Source organism: Brienomyrus brachyistius, chromosome 18, assembly GCF_023856365.1.
Source record: "Brienomyrus brachyistius isolate T26 chromosome 18, BBRACH_0.4, whole genome shotgun sequence".
Classification (NCBI taxonomy): domain Eukaryota; kingdom Metazoa; phylum Chordata; class Actinopteri; order Osteoglossiformes; family Mormyridae; genus Brienomyrus; species Brienomyrus brachyistius.
This window is the reverse complement of record NC_064550.1, coordinates 13,588,367-13,606,180: the sequence shown is the minus strand read 5'-3', so window position 1 is coordinate 13,606,180 and position 17,814 is coordinate 13,588,367. Positions and strand designations below refer to the sequence as shown.

General features: G+C 44.3%; 1 protein-coding gene and 1 long non-coding RNA gene across 2 annotated transcripts; one reads left to right on the top strand and one right to left on the bottom strand.

Annotated features, from left to right (window-relative positions):
- The first annotated feature begins 2,635 nt into the window (after positions 1–2,635).
- Positions 2,636–3,410, top strand: LOC125713131 (uncharacterized). Its single transcript, XR_007383481.1, has 2 exons — positions 2,636–2,963; positions 3,051–3,410. It is a non-coding gene; the product is annotated as an uncharacterized LOC125713131 (long non-coding RNA).
- A 483-nt stretch (positions 3,411–3,893) lies between these two features.
- LOC125713231 (general transcription factor II-I repeat domain-containing protein 2-like) lies at positions 3,894–6,619 on the bottom strand. Its single transcript, XM_048984202.1, has 3 exons — positions 4,845–6,619; positions 4,052–4,343; positions 3,894–3,915 (listed from the first exon to the last, which is right to left on the bottom strand). The coding sequence occupies exons 1-3, from the start codon at positions 6,115–6,117 to the stop codon at positions 3,894–3,896; spliced, it is 1,587 nt and encodes a 528-aa protein (XP_048840159.1). The 5' UTR covers positions 6,118–6,619.
- Between the last annotated feature and the right edge of the window lie 11,195 nt (positions 6,620–17,814).

Genomic DNA, 17,814 nt, shown 5'->3' with positions numbered 1-17,814 from the left:
CATCGTACAGCGCTGCTATGATTTCCTGCATGAGCAGCTCTGCCTCAACAACTGCATTGGCCTTCTTAAAATCGCCGATGTCTACTGCGTAAACGAGCTGCACCAGTCTGCATTCAACTTCATCTTGAAAAACTTTAAGGAGGTTGCCATCAGCTCAAACGAGTTCCCAGAACTAAGTCTTGAACAACTTTCTGACATCATAGAGCAGGATGAGCTGAATGTCAGAGAAGAGGATGTGGTGTTTGAGGCCATCCTCCGGTGGATCGAGCACGAGCCTGCCACCCGAGAGGCCCACATTTCAGTCCTATTGCCCAAGGTGAGTATAGTTATACTATGTTCTCATTGACTTGTGTATATAACAATAGAATGCTCATTGAGTGAAGTCCTTATTACTGTAGCTAGAGACTGAACCTCCATTTCCATGTCCCATAAGTCTACAACCAAGGCTTCCAGGTATTACACCTGGGAGAGTGTAACAAATAATGGAAAACAAAACACTCAAATGTCTTACATGAAATAAGTGTTAGCTGACACATCTGAGACTTTCAAAGTAAATGGCTTCAGCTAAAGAAATAAAAATTTGCACTTACTGCTGTATCCTTAATGTTAGGAATTGCTCATCTCCAGAGATTCACAGAAAGCACTAAGGAACTCATGGGAATTCTCTCATTCTTGTTTCATGTGTAGATTCGGATGGCTCGTATGGATCCGGAGTACTTTATGAAGATCGTCAAAGCCAACGATCTGGTGAAGGCCAATGCGGCGTGCAGGCCAATTATCACTGATGTCATGAAGGTCATCTATGATCTTCATGATGAAAGTCCATTCTCTGATTTTGAGAACCCACTGATCCGCCCGCGCTTGCCTTCTGAAATTTTGCTGGCTGTTGGTGGATGGAACATGCACACGACAAACTGCATCGACGCATATGACACACGGGCCGACCGCTGGGTGGATATCACGCAGGAGGAGCAGAGCAACCTAGCTGGTCATGGCACGGTGTACCATGATGGGTTTGTGTACTGCATTGGGGGGTTTGATGGGCAAAACTTTATCGATACTGTGCGCAGATACGACCCGATCACACGAGCATGGCAGCAGATGGCCCCAATACACTGGCAGCGCTGTAATGTTAGTGTGGTCGTGCTCGATGGGCTCATCTATGCCATGGGTGGCCATATTGGTTTCTGGCCCCTCGACATCGTAGAGTGCTACAACCCAAAAACCAATGAATGGACCCAGCTCGAGTCCATGAATGAGAGGAGAAACGATGCCAGCGCCACCACCCTGAATGGCAAGGTAGGGTAATGGGAGGGCGTCTGACTGTTTACCCTCATTTTCCCCTTGAAATGGAGTATTTTACACAGTCATGAGTTCTCTTTCTCTTCAGATTGCTGATTTTAATCAACAATTACTATGTTCAATACATTTAAGTATTTGGATAAATGCATTATTGGTCTCCATTAGTGGCACATTGGGTAGTGCTGTGGTGTCAACTCCAAGACTTGTGAGATAGATGAAATGGTGTTCCCATGTCAGGTTTCCTTTATTCTGTTCCTGGGGGAGCAGAATCCAAAACTCTTTGCAGATTTCCCTTTTCAAACAGCCATACTAAACCTGAAAATTAGCTGATTATGGTGTGTTTCAGAAGGGAAATTTGCAAACTGTGTTCCTCCAGGAACGGGACTGGGGAACCCTGTCATACACTATGCATAGCATATACTTTTATTTTTGAGTCACAATGAACTTTATCTGTAACCTCCAAACCCCAGTCATATACAGTATAACGGTCTTCACAGTTAAATTGGTTTTCATAGATATACATCTGTGGGGGCCACAATGGAACAGAGAGCCTATCTACAGTGGAGTGCTTTGACCCCCTCACAAACGAATGGAGCTTGATCACTCCAATGAGCACTCCCCGTCACAGCCTTGGAGTCACGGCGTATAAAGGGAAGATATATGCGGTGAGTGATTCCTTTCTGTGTCAAATCTCACATTTTACCTGTAAGACTCATGGTTTTTTTGTCTTTGCTGCTGTGTCTTTCATTGTGATACATTTAAACCAAACAAAACAGTTAAATGCCAGAAATACCTGCTGCAAAGGCTTATCTTAATACACATAAAAAACATACATGCTACCCTCTTTAGCCTCCCTGCATTCATTTCTGGGTTATAAATGGATCTGCTGGGGGGTCTCTGCTACTAGCTCGGGTTGTAAAGTTTAGATTTTTTATTAATTATTTTCCCTAGTTCCAGATATAATTAGTCAGATTGTTGTTTTTTTCAGTGTCTGATTAGCTTCAAGTGTTCGTTTTAACTAATAACAATAAAAAAGCAAAATATATTAGCATAAGGAGTCTTTTTTGAAGGCTCACAGTTTTCACCGAATCATACAAGTTTTCTGTTGCCCAAATCCATGTTTTCATTGCATATAGGTTGACTTCTGTATATAAGCTTGTGTCATCTATAGACAATGGGAGGTTCTAAGGCGCCTGCTTTCATAGGGTGAAAATTGCTTAAGAGTTCATGACTTTGGGAAAGTTGATGTTTGCCCATCCTTTTGGCAAGCAAGTGATAATGAATCTTTGGCATCTCTCAGGTGGGCGGTATCAACAGGCCTGATCACCTGCAGATCATGGAGGTCTATGACCCTACCACAAACCGCTGGCATGCTGTGGCCCCCATGTCCACACCGCGCAGTGAGTTTGGCATCGCAGTGGTGGACGACCTCCTATTTGTGATGGGCGGCCACGATGGGTTTGGGGTAACTAACAAGGTGGAGTGCTATGATGCGGGGACAGGCAGCTGGTATCGTGCGCAGGACATGAGCAGAGCCAGACAGCATTTCAGCTGCTGCGTAGTGCCTGCGCACCCCCGCATCATAGAATACGCTTCACCTCGTTAGTCCCTAATGGCCGCCAAGGAGGAGAGAAACCCATCTGCCCACAACAGCATGCCCAGTACGTAACCTCATTTACACCCCCCACCCCGAATTCTTTCCCTATAACATACATTGAGTTTATATAGACACCTCTTTTTTTCCCCAGACTCTGCTTCCTCATTGGAAGGTGTGTTGGTGGGATCGAGGTCTTTGAAGACAAAGCTGTCCGGAAGTAATTTTCCATGGCCTCGCTAAACTCCTCCCACACCTGAGTTTTTACCTCGACGACCGCCGAAGCCGCATTCCAACATTTCATCAACGCTGTCCACCAGCGGGTTCGGGGATTGCTGCCACAACAGGCCACAGCTCCAGTCAGCCGCCTCCACAATGGAGGCATGGAACAAGGCCCATTCGTACTAGTCAGTCCCCTGCGTCCTCCAGGACATGGGAGAAGCTCTGCTGGAGATGGGAGCTGAATCTTCTCCTGACATTGCATACTTAAAATAAAGTTTTCTTTTTCATATTATCTAGTTTGTGAAAGCGTCATAAATTTCCCATTTTTGATAAACGTTGTTCTCGTTTGACGGTTCTCTTCAGAAATTCCGCTGCAACCATCGGTGATTACTAATTAAGCACTAAGGCAGGGGTGCCCAAACATTTTCCCTTAGTGGGCCAAAATGAAAATCTATCGGAGGACCGCGGGCCAAATGTAATATTTTACACAAAATACAAACACTAATAGTAAAGTAAAGTAGTTTTATTTATCAAACAGTTATCTAACCTTCTTTTCTGTGTAAATAACATAAACAAAATATGACAAATAAGTCATGTATAGGCATTTAGAACACGTCTAAGCTTTTGTAATCACATATAGTGCAAAATGTCAAAGAGTGCATGTCCAACAGCAACACAACAACAACAGTAGGAACAATATAATTGCACCACTAGTGAGAAACATGAAGCTGTTCTTTGGCGTTTATCAGCCTATCAATATTAGGTTGCAGCTGACTCACTGAGAGGGTGAGGATGTCCTGTAGGTGTGGGTCAGTCAGAGTGCTTCTGAGCCTGGACTTGTTAAGGTTCATTACACTAAAAGTCTGTTCACAGATGTAAGTGCTGCCAAACAAAGCTAACATGACCTGTGCATGTTTCCTAATGTCTGGGTACCTTTCAGATGAGACATGTGTGTAGAAGTCTTTCAGGTGTAGTGACATGAATTTATTCTTTAGCTCAGAATCACACTGAAACTCAATTAGCTGCATCTGAATGTGATCAGGCACTGAGTCCACACTTATGGTGAAGGGTTGAGAAAACAGCTCCATGTCACCTCTACTTTCCCTAAAGTCCTCAAAGCGCAACGCAAAGTCCTGGTCCAAGTGTCTGAGAAGTGCTGCATATTCAGGCAGTCTCTGCTTCACCAGGTTGACCTCTCTCAGACTAGGGAAGTGTGCAAGGTTTCCTGGGAAGAAGTGAAAGAGCTGCTAAGTCGTCAAATAATAATAAATATTGCAACATAAATGTTGTTTTATGTACTTTGAAAGAGTTAGCCTTACAATTTTATTACAATACTTTTTAACAATACTTTTTAACTGCACAACAGTGGAATATGGATATGTTAGTAAATGCACTTACTAACATATTCCACATAATATCAATCCCAGTAACTGCACTTTTATCATGTGAGGTGCAGGTACATGCTGCCACCTTTCCTCTCCATTATCACTTGATTAAATCATAAGCATTTTTACAATCACAAAAAATATGCAAGCTCCAAAAGACAAACAAAGCGCATGTCTGCCTGTCAATCAAGTTTAAGAACCATGGACAGCGCTGTCCCTCCGCAACACAGTTAACAAGGCCGGGACTTATTTACGGCATAAAATACAGTATGATAGACATTATCACCATTAAAACTGAATGTGTATGTGTGTCTCTGTGTGTGTACAATGTATTAACCTACCTGCTGACAGATGTCGACAGAGTAGCTGCAGCTTCGACCTGAAGGCCGTTATGTGGTCAAACAGCTCAGTGATGATCTGATCCTTCCCTTGAAGCTGAATATTCAGGGTGTTGAGCAGGTCAGTGATGTCCACCATAAAAGCCACGTCACAAAACCATTTTTCATCTGTGGGGACTTGAGTGTCACTGTTCTTGCTTGTCAGAAACTCCGCGATGACATGGCGCAGCTCAAAAAATCTTTTGAGGACTTTCCCGCGGCTCAGCCACCTCACCTCTTGGTGGTAAAGCACATCCTTGTATTGTGAATCAACCTCCTCTAGAAGAGCTCTGAACTGGCGGTGTGAGAGCGCTTTTGATCGTATGCAGTTTATGATTTTAATCACGTCACGCACCACGTCTCCCATACCAACTGATCTGGCACATAGTTGCTCTTGGTGCAGGATGCAGTGGTATTTTGCCACCTTACCTCCACATTGGGAAAACTTCTGGGAAATTAGTGTGGCAAGGCCTGTTGTCCTCCCAACCATGGCAGGTGCTCCATCAGTTGTTATCCCAACCAATTTTTCCCAGCTCAGCCCGTTCGTATCCAACACTCGCTCAACGGCTGCAAACAAATCCTCACTTTTTGTTGTGCTGCGCAGTGTCTCAAATCCAGCCAGCTCCTGAGTTATTTCCATGTTTTCATTTACTCGCCGTATGAAAACCAAAAGTTGTGCAGAGTCCGAAATGTCCGTGCTTTCATCACACGCCAAAGAAAAGGCGACAAATCCAGCAGCCTTTGCTTTAAATTGCTCCTTAATGTCTCGAGACATTTCTTCAATACGACGTGTCACAGTATTTCGTGAGAGGCTGATCTGGGAGAAAGTTTTTGCCTGTGACGGGCACATGATTGTCGCAGCTATGGACAGACACTCCTTAACAAAGTCACCCGTTGAAAATGATCTCCCAGTCCGGGCAATTAGCGCAGTAATCTCAAAGCTGGCCCGTGTCGCGCTGTCCTGGGCTGTCGAGGGCCGTGTAAGAGTCCCTTGTTGCCTGTGAAGTTTAGCCAGCAGCTCCCTGGTCTTGTTCTTTCGCGCATCACCTTTGAATTGCGAAAATGCTGCGTGCTTCGTCTCATAATGACGACGAATGTTATACTCCTTTAGTACAGCAACAGACTGGTTACAAATAAGGCAGACCGCTTTAGCATTTATGTCAGTGAAAAAATATTCTTCCTCCCAGCATTTTTTAAAATGTCTTTTGTCTGTGTGCCACTGACGATGCCGCTCCATGTTGATAGTGGCTTAAGCTAGCAGCCTGGTGGTGACCCGCCACAAACTGGTTTGATCCCGTATGGCGGCAACAAAGACTCATGGGACTTTTTGCAAATTGTTAAAATATGACTATTTATGAAGTGTGGAAATGTACATATGTGCACAGATATTGTCATGCCCGGCTCGTCCGCTCCTCCTGTGTGCCACGCCCCCTGATTACCCACGTGTTTTCTCCCGATTGTACCCAGCTGTATCTAGTTCATTTGCTCAGTCCTGTGTATTTCAGTCCGTGTCTTACCTGAGTCCTTCGTCCGTCATTGATGTCAGTCAGTGTCCGATGTTCCCTGTTCCCCGAAAACCTTTGATTAAATCCCCGTTTGCCCCGAATCCTGCCTGCCTGCTTCCTGATTCCCCGCTTGCCCTCACGATCGCCGCTCTGCCCGCGGTCGCCCGTGACAGATATACTCTACATTACCCTTATAGTTGCTTGTATTTCAATTTTAGTCTTAGATATTTCAAATGTAATCAAAGCACCAAGAGTGAGGACTGTATAATATATATTAGTTAGGTCAACGTACACTAAAAATAAATGCACTGATAGCTACACTGGGATTCGTGCTTTAAGAGTTTTTTAAACAAATTTTAGTACAGTAATAATTTAAATTTTTAGATATCCATTGGCGGGCCAATCTAAATAGTACGGCGGGCCAATCTTGGCCCGCGGGCCCCACTTTGGGCACCCCTGCACTAAGGTTTTTCGTAATCCATTGAAATACTGGTTTAGTGCAACCCCTTCCCCTGGGACCTACAGTAATCATAGCCGGCAACTTGAATTTGGAGAAGTGATGTTACCTCTGGACTGATTACAGTATGTACTGTACACGATATTATTATATTGCGGGTGTCAGAGTTTGCGGGTGCGGACGGGCAGGCTGGCAGGAAGGAGGCAGGGAAGGACGAAGCAGGGAGGTAGAATACGGGGAAAACTGGGGTTTTATTAGGGGAAAGATGGCTATGGGCAGAACGGGACATAACAGCACTAACATCAATGACGGACATCGGACAGGGCAAGATGTGGACTGATATAGACAAAAGACATGGTGAAACAACAAGATACAGCTGGGCATGACTGGGGAAGCACACGTGGATAATCAGGGGGCGTGGCACACACGACGATCGTACGAGCCGGGCATGACAGTGGGCCTGCGTTCATAGTGGGGTACCGTAGGGTTAAATTTTAGGACCACTACTGTTCCTAATTTACATTAATGATACTGACACCAATACATACAGTAAACTGGTTACATTTGCAGACGACACCAGGGTGGGTGGTGTAGCAGGTACTAATCTAGCAGCGGAGAGGCTACAACGGGATCTGGATTTAATTAGCGACTGGGTGGATACCTGGCAGATGGAATTTAACATAGATAAATGTAAGGTAATCCATACAGGGAGCAGAAATATAAAAGTACAGATATATTATGGGTTCCACTGAAATAAAGGTAGCTGGTTATTAGAAAGATCTCGGTGTGTATGTTGATGCTTCCATGTCAGTGTGGGGAAGCAATAAAAAAGGCCAATAGGATGCTAGGTTACAACTCTAGGTGTGTGGAGTTTAAGACAAGGGAAGAGATGCTACAATTATACATTGTTCAAAAAAATTTAAGGAACACTTTTTAATTAGAGTATAGCATCAAGTCTATTAAACAACTGAGATATTGATCTGGTCAGTTAAGTAGCGGAGGGGGTGGTTAATCAGTTTCAGCTGCTTTGGTGTTAATGAAATTATGAACAGGTGAACTAGAGGGGCAACAATGGGACGACCCCTAAAATAGGAATGGTTTAACAGGTGGAGGCCACTGGCATTTTCCCCTCATCTTTTCTGACGGTTTTTTCACTAGTTTTGCATTTGGTGACGGTCAGTGTCACTACTAGTAGCATGAGGCGATACCTGGACCCTACAGAGGTTGCACAGGTAGTCCAACTCCTCCAGGATGGCGCATCAATATGTGCCATTGCCAGAAGATTTGCTGTGTCTCCCAGCACAGTCTCAAGGGCATGGAGGACATTCCAGGAGACAGGAAGATACTTAAGGAGAGCTGGACAGGGCCGTAGAAGGTCCTTAACCCATCAGCAGAACCGGTATTGGCTCCTTTGTGCAAGGAGGAACAGGATGAACACTGCTGAAGCCCTAGAAAATGACCTCCATCAGGCCACTGGTGTGAATGTTTCTGATTGTTTGGTCAGAGACAGACATCATGAGGGTGGCTTGAGGGCCCAACGTCCTCTAGTGGGCCCTGTGCTCACTGCCCAGCACCATAGAGCTCGATTGGCATTTGCCATAGAATACCACAATTTGCAGGTCTGCCACTGGCACCCTGAGCTTTTCACAGATGAGAGCAGGTTCATCCTGAGCACATACAAGGGTTGGACGCACAGGTCATGACAATTATTGTGTTATATTAGTATACTACGGGGTTAGCAAAAATATTTCTGAGCTACAGTTATTAAAGGTACCACCTTCACTTTTGGCATATAATAGCTGTGTAAAAATATTACAAAAAGTGGACCACGTCAATCAGTGGCAAAAATAATATTCCGGGGGACCTGCCCTCTAGTCTAAGTGAAAAATATTTTTAGGGAGCCACTGCTGGAAAGATAAGATTAAAGCCCTTCCTGACCCTACTTCTTAAGTACCTATGTGATCATCTGTGGCAGGGGGTCCTTAGCTCTGGTCGATATTCATTTGGGGGTCCCTGGATCAGAAGAGTTAGGAAACCCAAAATTATTAAATGAGTCCCGTTGTGGTCCTGTTTTTTATTTTTTGTATGTCTCCTGTTTAAGTTCACTGAGAGTGACAACAAACTGGAGACAAATTCCTTGTGTGATCAGCCAAAAAGCTGATTCTGACTCACATCTGGATTGTTTTCAGGGCTCTGTTCACCGGTGACTGGAAGGATTCGGGAAAGCGGGAGTACCAGTTCCCAGGCATTTCCCCAGATACAATGCAGCAGATCATGGAATGCACCTACACGTACTCTGTGCTCGTCACGGCTGAGAATGTGGAGAACCTCCTGGCAGCTGCTGATCGGCTGAGTATCCTGGGCATCATACAGCGCTGCAGTGACTTTCTGCATGAGCAGCTCTGCCTCGACAACTGTGTTGGGCTTCTGAAGATCGGAGATGTCTACTGCCTCAATGAGCTGCGCCAGTCTGCATTCGACTTCATCCTGAAAAACTTCCAGGAGGTTGCCATCACCTCAAACAAGTTCCCAGAACTCACCCTGGAACAACTTTCTGACATCATAGAGCAGGATGAGCTGAATGCCAGACAAGAGGATGCGGTGTTTGACGGCATCCTCCGGTGGATCAAGCACGAGCCTGCCACCCGAGAGGCCCACATTTCAGTCCTATTGCCGAAGGTGAGTATAGTTATACTATGTTCTCATTGACTTGTGTATATAACAATAGAATGCTCATTGAGTGAAGTCCTTATTACTGTAGCTAGAGACTGAACCTCCATTTCCATGTCCCATAAGTCTACAACCAAGGCTTCCAGGTATTACACCTGGGAGGAGAGTGTAACAAATAATGGAAAACAAAACACTGAAATGTCTTACATGAAATAAGTGTTAGCTGACACATCTGAGACTTTCTATGTAAATGGCTTCAGCTAATGTACCTTTAATGTTAGGAATTGCTCATCTCCAGAGATTCACAGAAAGCACTAAGGAACTCATGGGAATTCTCTCATTTTTGTTTCCTGTGTAGATTCGCATGGCTCGTATGGATCCGGAGTACTTTATGAAGATCGTCAAAGCCAACGATCTAGTGAAGGCCAATGCGGCGTGCAGGCCAATTATCACTGATGTATTGAAGATCATACATGATCTCGACGATAAAAGTCCACGATCTGACTTTGAAAGGTCACTGATCTGGCCGTCTGGTCGGGGTCTGGGCTGGTGCGCTTCTCGGCTGCTGCGGGGTCCAGGGTGGTCTTCCGGTTTCCTCGCCAGAGGAAAAAAATGGGGTCACAGAGAGTATATACGGGGAGTGAGAGTGTGTGTACAGCGTTCATTTCTGTGTGTCTCTATGTTGGGTGAATGTGTAAATATTTGTTTATGTGTGCATGAGGGTGGGAACGTATGCTTGTATATGTGTGTGCCTGTTTGTCTATATGCATGTGTCAGGTTGGGTTCTAGACTCCACCTGAAATAACATCTCGGGCTCTATTCCCCCCCGCCACACTCCCTGCTGGTGGATGGGGCACCTGGCCACTGGTGCGTTGGTGGTTCTCGATGTCCAGGGCTGGGTGCTCGGGTGGGTGCTGGCTCGCCCTCGGCGGTTGCCTGCCGGGATCTGGCCCTCCTGGCTCTGTCGGGCCCTTGCTGGGGGGGCCCTTGGATCTCTGGGCGCAGGGCCTGGTCTGCCCTGGTGGGGCTGGCCGCCGGTGGAGCCTGCGGGCTCGCCGCCACGGCCCCCTGGGGCTCCTGCACTGTGGCTGCCGGATGGCCTCCCTCCGGAGCTCTCCTCTGCCCTTTTCTGGGTGAGGGATGCTATTCTCCCTGCGGTGGTCCTCCAGGGGCTCCCATGCCCTGGGGGGCCTCTGGCTGTCTGGGGTCTGGGCCTCCTCTGTGTCTGCTTCATGTCCTGAGGGATGGGGCTGTGGCTCCCCACACACACTACTAGACATTTACATGGAGAAACCTTTTGAACACCAGCGCGCTCACATACACAGGTGTGCACACAGGGGTACAAACAGATTCTCACAGACACATACAGGTGTACACACAGGTACTCACAGACACACACTGTCTTGATCGGCTGTTGCTCCTTAACATGCTCATTGTGACTCGTACAGATGTTGGTTGTTGTTTTCTCTCATCAGCAGGTATTGAAGCAGATTATCTGTGGTTTTCTTTCTTCTTTTTTTTCTCTTTTCCCTCGCTCTCTCTCTATTTCCCTTCTTCTCCGTTTTCGTCCTTCTGTCCCCCTCTCTCTCTCTCTCCCTCTCTTGAGGAAATAAATAAAAATAAATAAATAAATAGAAATAAAGTAGTCCTCCGCAGAGGGGGGGTGGTGGAGGGAATATATATATAAAAAAAAAAGAAAGGCCACTGATCCGCCCACGCCTGCCCGCTGACATCTTATTGGCCATTGGTGGCTGGAATTTCCGCAAAACCAATTGGATTGAAGCCTATGACACCCGGGCCGACCACTGGGTCGATGTAACGCAGGGGCAGGAGACTCGCCAGTCCGGCCATGGCAGTGTGTACTTAAATGGCTTTGGGTATTGTTTTGGGGGTTTTGATGGCCACAATTTCACCAACACTACGCAGATTTGACCCCGTCGCACGGACATGGTAGCACATGGCACCGATGCACTGGTGCCACTGAAATGTTAGCGTGGCCGTAATTAATGGTTCCATCTATGTAACGGGTGGCCATTTACGCTTCTCGCCTCTAATCATAATCGAGTGATATGACCAAGAAGCCAACGAATGGACTATTATCCAGCCCATGCATGAGGAACGACAGGATGCCAGTGCCACCACCCTGAATGGAAAGGTAGGTTAATAGGAGGGCGTCTGACTGTGGTTACCCTCATTTTCCCCTTGAAATTGATTATGTTACATACTCAGTAGCTCGCTTTGTCTTCAAATGGTTGATTTCAATCCATAATTTAATATAAGTTCAGTAAACGTCAGTGTTTAGATAAAACATAAATGACCTTGCATTGTCGCTCTGCATTAGTGGCACATTGGGCAGTGCTGTGGTGTCCAGCTCTGTGTTTTTGCAATTTTGCCCACAGCCCAAGACTTGTGAGATACAATAACTGGTGTTAACGTAGGAGCTTTACCCAATTCCAGTCCTGGAGGGTCAGAATCCTAAACAATTTGCAGATTTCCCTATTCAAACAAACCTAGTGAACTTAATAATTATCTGATTAAGCTGCGGTTCACAAGGGAAATGATCACAACTAACTGTAAATTCCCTACCAATGCCCATGTGCTTCCTGTGGTAGGCTCCAGGTTCACCACCACCCTGTACCGAATAAACTTTTATGGAAGATGGATGGATTAAACATGCATTAGCTAAATGTACATTTATGCTTTCTAGATCTCCATCTCCAATCATATACAGCATAACACACATCACTTGTGAACCATCTTTCCTAGATATACATTTGTGGGGGTAACAATGGAGCTCAGACCACTTCCACTGCGGAGTGCTATGATCCACTCACGGGCGAATGGACCTTGATCGCTCCCATGCGCACTCGCCGACGTGGCCTTGGAGTAGCGGCATATCAGGGAAACATCTATACGGTGAGTGATTCCTTTCTTGTACTCTGAAACAAAGGAGTCAAATCTCAAGATTTATCTGAGACTCATTTTTTGTCACTGCTGCTGTGTCACAGATTGTAATGCGCTTAAATCAAACAAAAGAATTCAGTGGATGAAATGACCTGCTGGGAAGGCCCATCTCAATACACATATGCTCCCTGCATATCTGGGTTTTAAACAAATACGCTTAGTAAAACTTAGTAAAGCTTAGATTTTTTATTATAGTTATATTCTGTAGTTCCAGACACAATTGCTCTGTTTGTTGTTTTTTTCAGTGTCTGAATACAAGTATTATTTTTAGTACTAATAAAAATAATAATAAAAGCAAAACATATGAACATAAGTATTTCACTGAATTGTACAGGTTTTCTGTTGCCCAAATCCACTTTTTTCACTGCAGTTATGTTGACATGTATGTTGAACACAAATTAGTTATAAGCTTGTGTCCTATATAGACAATGGGAGGTTCTGTGCAGCCTGCTATTATAGGGCGATAATTCCTTAAGAGTTCCTGACTTCGAGAAAGCTGATATTTACTTATCCGTTTGGTACCCGAGTGATCACTTACCATTGGTGTCTCCCAGGTGGGCGGTACCAACGGGGCTCATCCAGTGCGGAGTATGGAGGTTTATGACCCTGCAATTAACCAGTGGCACACTGCGCCTCCCATGAAACAACAAAGGAGCTATTTCGGCATCGCAGTGGTGGACGGCTTGCTGTTTGCAATGGGAGGCTCCGATGGCTTCAAAGTCACTGCAAAGGTGGAATGCTACAATGCAGAGAAAGGCAGCTGGTTCCGTACGCAGGACATGATTACGCCCAAGAGGAACTTCAGCTGCTGCACAGTGCCCCCCTGCATCGTACAGTACGCTGCACCTCGCCCACCTGCTCCCATCTGCCTGCCTGGTGGGTAACCAGGTTACGCATCTGCCGGTGTGGCTAGCATCACTGGACTTAATCAACAGAAACAGTGGACACTAACAAGAATCAGAAACATTCACCAAAATAAGGAAAATGCCTCTTGAATAATGGACTGAGGGAACAGAACTTAGACCTTACAGTGGAGTCAGAGCATAGAGGTTAAGGCACTAGAACAGCTATCAAAATGCAATTATGGCAAGACAACTGCTTTCCTTTGTTATCGGATGCTGTAGTGGTTTGCTCCTGTTGTGTAACATGCCACTTGTTTGCATGCATTTGTTAATGGCCTTGTTCTCTCCAACCATTTCTCTGTCTTAGAGCATCTGCCAAATGAATAATACAAAGAGCACAACTATAGCAGAGCTCAGCTGGGACCTCCTGCATGCTTTTACAGCAAGCAATGAGTGTGCTCTTCTAGAACAGATTTAATATCTGGCTACGGTTGTTGGGGACACATGTGTTAGATATGTGAAATGCTTTATTCATACAAATAAAGCCCTTATATTTGTATTTTTATCACATGTGTTATCACATTAATTTTATGAGTAGTATCTTCATAGAATTTGTGCCGTGTGTGTGGTGTTCTCCATATTAATTCATATCTCAATTAAACATTATAACCAAGATGCAGCCAAAGCCCCAAAAATAAATTCTGAATATCAATCAATTAACAAAAACAATACAGAACAATGTTTTTCAACCTGATCCACAGGAACCCCCAGTCCATCCACGTTTTTGCTCCTTGCCAGACAGCTGGTGCTGGGAGAGAGCAAAAACATGGACTGCTGAGGGTCCACAAGAAACACTGATAAAACATAATATATATGCAGACCGAATGTCTATGGCACCCCCTAAATGAGCATCATATGCGTAAAGAACTGCTTAAGGTTTCATGCCATAGGACCCTCCAGAGCATGAAAGCCAGCTTCTGCTTCTGGTTCCAACACTTAGCCAATCTACTGACCCTTCATCACCGATTGCCGAGTTGGAAACATTCAGGTGGATCAGCTGACCTGCATGCTTGCATCCAATCAGAAGCAGCAAATTTCCCTCCATTTTCCCCTTCTTTTTCTCTTATCAGCTTACAGTTATATTTCCTGTTGCTCATCTCAGTTTGTCCTAGTCAATTAATATTCTCTCATTTGTTAAGTGCTACTATTTATTGTCTTTCTGTGAGTTAAACTGAAGGTTACTTTCCCCTATAGACCGTCTCTTCCTGCTATCAGGCAATCAGGCCAGTGGGACAGGAGGGAGGGTTCTACCCTTTTTCACTCAGGGTGACTGGAATTTTCCAAACAAACGGGCAGTTTCAGAATCCCCCATTTGTTGCGGTCTCCAGAAAAGTGTTACATATGAACCATGTGGTACAGTCTGATTAGACGAAAGCATCCCATAGAGCTGTTTCTGATCTAAATGAACAAATTCTGAATTATGACTCTTGAGCTTTGTTGATTTTAGAGTTTTCTGCCATCTGGAGTAGAAAAAAAAACACACATTTATCTCAGAATTCTGACTTATTAAGTCGAAATTCTGATTTTTTTTTCCCTCACAATTCTTACTTTATTTCTCATTATTCTGAGTACTTCTCTAACAACCAGCAATTAGTCGGAGACATCACTTCTGCTCCAGCTTTAATGGTTCAGTGAGATTTGCATACAGCAGCAGACAGGAGCGAAGGCTACAATGGCTGTATCTGCTCTGTCCAGGCATTTTATTATTTCCAGTTGTGTGTGTGAATGGCAGCCTACATCGGAACTTGCAATTAATTATCCTGTAAATGTTAAGCTGGTTTGCAATGAAAATGGGCAATAGAACTTCTCTCTTGCCTAATAAGTTGTGGTACAAGCATATCTAACGTTAATGCTTCGTGCATTAGACCAGGGGCGCTGTAAAGGGGGGGTAAACGATGACGATTCTCGGGGCCCATGACTGAGAGGGGGCCCAGAGAAGCCCCCAATAAACTGTGTGGGGGGCCCTGTCAAGATTCCTTTCATGGGACCCAAAATCCTTAGCAGCGCCCCTGCATTAGACATATATAATATGATGTCTACCGTTAATGTAATAACTGCCAATAATGTGCTAATTTTCCCCCTTAATGTAATAAAGGCTGATACAGTAATAACTTACCAATATCATACTAACATATTGGAATCAAAAACGTATCACATTATTACATTATAGGCTTTATTACACAAAAAAACGGGAAAATTGTTATGTTATTAGCAGTTATATTAACAGTAGTTTATAGTAGCTGCTATTAACAGCAGTGATTAGCTGCTACAGACCCTAACAATCACACAATTTCTTTTGACTGCTTATGATTTTTTGCACACTACTGTACACACACACACACATATATGTACATATTCATATGGTTGATTGCCCACAAAACTCAACTGTGATTAATCAGCCTGTTCTCCAGACCAAAGAACAGTGAAAACCATTCTAACTTAACCTACAAGAAGCAATTCCAGAACACAAAGAAGAAGATGTGCTAGATGTCTTTATGGGGACTCTGCATTCATGTCTATGGGCAAAACCCTAATCCCAACTATGAAAACGTTATCCCCTACCCAGCCCCAACCCACAGTGGTTGCTGTTGTAGTTCTCTCCTACCATTTATATTGTCACAATGAACTATATCCTAAGATGTACAAGTAAAAAGTTTGTATATAGTATAGCATGAAAAATAATAAGAAGAAGAAAACTCAGCCAGAGTGGAATTGTTTTATATAAACACTCGTGCGCTCTTGCGTTGTGTACACCCAAAATGGCGATTCCACAATAAACTGCGGCTATATCGAGTGTGATGTTAGCTGCAAAAGACGCAAGCAGATCCCAACTTCACTTTGCTACACGTGCATTGTAAAAGCAGGGCCACAAACAAAACAACACCTACGTCTCTGTACTCGATTCAAACGGAAAATGTCGCCAAATCCATTCACCATTTCACTATGTGCTAGCTAGTCATGGCGCGAGCATTAGCTGCGGACGCGAACAGCTTCAGCTTATCTTCCCACAATTCAGCTCGACTGTTTAAACTTCAGCCAAAGACAACATTCTGTGTTAAGTGAGAATTCTAACGATAAATAATAATTACTTACATCGTTCAATGGGCGCCCTCGGAATATCTGTCCTGCCGCTACTCCCATCCACTTCTAGCTTAACTCGTCCATCTGTGTGGGTGCGCAAGAACGATGGGTGCCGTGAAGCTGCAGGAAAACAAACTTCAAAACCTGCACGAAAATATATTAAACGTGGAGGAGTTAGTCGGCAGAAGTGAGGAATTACAAAAAATAAAATAAAAAACGATTTCTCAAGAAAAGATCATAAAACAGGAAAATGGTCAATAGCTCATGGAGTGATATTGCACACTGTACCTTGATTAACATAAGTAAGGAATAATTGACGACGGGCCGTTGAATTATTAGAAAATAATGCACACCCGAGGTGGTAATGCGGCCACGACGCGAAGCGGAGTTCTAATAATTCTAATAATTCAACGGTCCGGAGTCAATTATTCCGCTTATACTACGGTTGCCACACCTCAAGACATCGATCAGATGATATATTTCAAGGGATTCGTCTGGTTTTTCTACTTAAATCGCTATTGTGAGTAGGATTATTTCTTCCGCGTCTTATCCAACGACTCTTTTGCTAGTTCCAAAACGTCATTTTAAAGCTGGCAATGGAGGCTTGAGCCGTTGATAGCAGACTAATGCAGTTAATAATGAAGTTATTAGAAAGAGAGCGAGAGAGACAGAGAAAGAGAAACAGAGAGAGAGAGAGCTTGTATGAATTAGGCTACCTCTGTGTGTCCCTCAACAGTGTTCTGAAGCACCGTCTCTAAACTGTAAGTCTGCTTTAAGATGCAGCGCTGTTATTACCTCGCTAGCGAGAAATGTCATGTGTAGCCTTTAAGTTGGTACACTAGGCTAACTAATACTGCTGCAGCCCAGTTGTTGAAAGTTTCATATTCACCGTAATTATTAAAATTTACTTTCGGAAAATCGTCTGTAATGTTGTTGTTTTTGTTAGTCCTGTGTGCTGTATAGGTACTGTATGCTAATTTCCGTTATTACAGTTAACTATGCGAAGTGATATGGAACTGTAATGCGGTCAAGAGAGCTACCTGGAACTACGTTCGCCGTGCGGTTATCTGAAAATAATTGCACACCTCAGAACGTTCGTCAGCCAATCAGATTCAAGCATTCAACGGTCCCGTAGTATAACTGCTCTATAATACATAATCGATTATATTCAATAGCGTTCAGGATTTGGGTGAAGTGTACACAGCACAATAATCATTGGGATAATTCCACACTTGCTGCAATTTGTTTTCATGACCGTATTGGGGATATATGCTGTCCGATAAATACGTCCGCCTTGTGCTAAATGTTGACCAAAACAGACGGACCGCCCAGCCCAATTTTCAAGGACTATTCTT